General features: G+C 47.2%; 1 protein-coding gene across 2 annotated transcripts in view; it reads right to left on the reverse strand.

The window, feature by feature from the left end:
- Positions 1–302: 302 nt before the first annotated feature.
- Positions 303–2,106, reverse strand: part of LOC120859598 (neuroblastoma breakpoint family member 11-like) — a 4,325-nt gene continuing 2,521 nt past the window's right edge. The window contains exons 4-5 of one of the 2 annotated variants that reach the window (XM_040235645.1): positions 1,380–1,555; positions 303–373 (exon numbers count right to left, since the gene is read on the reverse strand). In XM_040235645.1, coding sequence (XP_040091579.1) covers positions 318–373; positions 1,380–1,555 — 232 coding nt within the window. In that variant the 3' untranslated portion in view covers positions 303–317. Of the gene's footprint in view, positions 374–1,286; positions 1,556–2,106 lie in introns of those variants that run through there. The other variant, XM_040235644.1, reaches the window with a different exon arrangement.

The following is a 2,106-nucleotide window of genomic DNA, read 5'->3' on the forward strand; positions in this document are numbered from 1 at the left end:
CTTGCCATGAAATATCTGCCAAGGTCGTAACCCAGAGTGACAGAGGCAGTTAAGTATTGCATGCTGGTGTTAATAAAAAGGAGAAAACAGAGGAGTACAAGAAATCCTGTGGCTGATCAGTAGCCCTGCTTCAGCTGACTGCAAGTTACTATCATTGAGAGGGATTCATAAAGGGTGAAAACAGACAACCTTGTTACAGGGACAATTTGTGGTTGTCTGAATGGAAGAAATAGGCATGTTCTGATAGCACTTTCTGATCCCCTTCCATGTGAGATGACCAGATGTCACCACTGATGCTGGACCCAGGTTCTCCATAGTTACCTAGAAGAGATGATGTCTTGATCTTCCTCGTCCTCAAGATCAGCGAGATTTTCTATGGATAAATTCAGAGAAGTGGATAAACACTTGGCAGATAACTGTGTAAATTAATAATCCAGTGTCCAGTGCTGCTACGGGGACAACAATATCAGCAGTGAGATGCTAGGCTATTTAAGAAGGATATCCCAGGTACCTCAAGTTGGATCTCCCAGACTGTGCTTGGTTTGCTTTCCTGAGCCATCAGGCAAGATCTCTCTGCCCTGGTATATCCTCCTCACAGTATTCTCTTCCAAGTCAGAGTAAAAGGTTAAAGATTCACCTTCCCCACAGGCTGGGGAATAGCCCAACTGCATTCGCAGAGAATACTGTAATACTCAGGCTTCTCTCATCATATGCTGACTGCTTTAGCAGAATGATGAGTGGAATGAAGAAACCTCAAATCACATGAATCCTAGTTGTTACGTGGAACCTGCAGTCATTCACGGGGTGGGAAAATGCCACGGCTCTGCCTTGCTTCATGGAAAAATACAAGCAAAGTGATGGGAGGGCTCTTTGCATCCTGGGGTCCAGATGATTGGCTTGCTAACACAAGCAATTCAGAGGAGACAAACCCTGGGGATGACAGCAGTGACACCAGGGAAGCAACAAATAATTACGGCTGTGAGCACCTCTGGAAAGGCACAGAAATTCAAGGGACACTTTGGGGATGAAAATGGGAGCATTTGGGGCAAGAGGAGACACTGCATAGGGATCAGGGAAAAATAGAGTCCTCTCCGGACACCTGCACACATACAAGTGAGTCAGTGTTTCACACGAGCCGTAGGTCCATGATCTAACTTGGGGCCTGACCCATAGGCTTCACCTGAATGAAGAAGAGAGCACAGCTCCCAGACCCACCCGATGTCTGTACTTAAACCTCTACCACAGAGTCTGATTCAAATCACCGTCTGCAGAGATTCCAACAGGGATGACAAATCACAGCAATCAAGAGGCGAGGAGTACGAAGAATACAGAGTCTACCTGGGCATCCGGGTGGTGGTCTATCACAAGAAAATACTCACTGGTTACATCCCGGGCATAAGAGACATCCACGTCCTCAGGGAGGAAGATGGCATTGCTCCTATAAGGCCAGAAGGAGTCTGACAGGCCAGGAAGAACCGAGTAAGTCAGATAGCATTCATCCAGAGAGTCCCGTCGGGCACCATTCTCTCTCATCTGTGGCAGCTGTCTGCTGAACCTGGTGGGGGAGGGAGGGCAAAGGACTAAGGCAAGACTGATGAGACACTGTACAGCCCTGTCTGGTTTTGATGGAATGTTGGAGTGGTGAAGCACGCCAAGGGTCTGATCCATTAGAGAGAGAAGTGTTTTGTGCGGGAGACACAGCGAGGTTTTACAGGGCAGAAGAGAGAAAGAGCAGCAGGTGCTCAGTGCTCTGGCCAAATAACAGGCTGATGAACAGCCTGAATTCCCTCTGATGGTACAGCCACGCCTCACACACAGGGACACAGAACCCTGGCTTTCACACTTCCATTTGCATTACACTGACATCACTATGACACGCATGCCAGCACGCTAACACCAAACAGAAAGCAGATATGCATCTCACTCTGTAAGCCCACCTTATATAAAGATTGAGTGCAAAAAAATCACTCTTAGTTCACCTGGGTCAGCTGACTTGGGATTTAAACTTGACAAGTAAACAAGAAATGGGAAACAATAGAAGTACCACAGGGAAAGCAGAGAACAGTATGAAATAGGATAATCGTGGTGGGCAAAACAGACGACACA

Source organism: Oryx dammah, unplaced genomic scaffold (genome assembly GCF_014754425.2).
Source record: "Oryx dammah isolate SB20612 unplaced genomic scaffold, SCBI_Odam_1.1 HiC_scaffold_1848, whole genome shotgun sequence".
Taxonomy (NCBI): Eukaryota; Metazoa; Chordata; class Mammalia; order Artiodactyla; family Bovidae; genus Oryx; species Oryx dammah.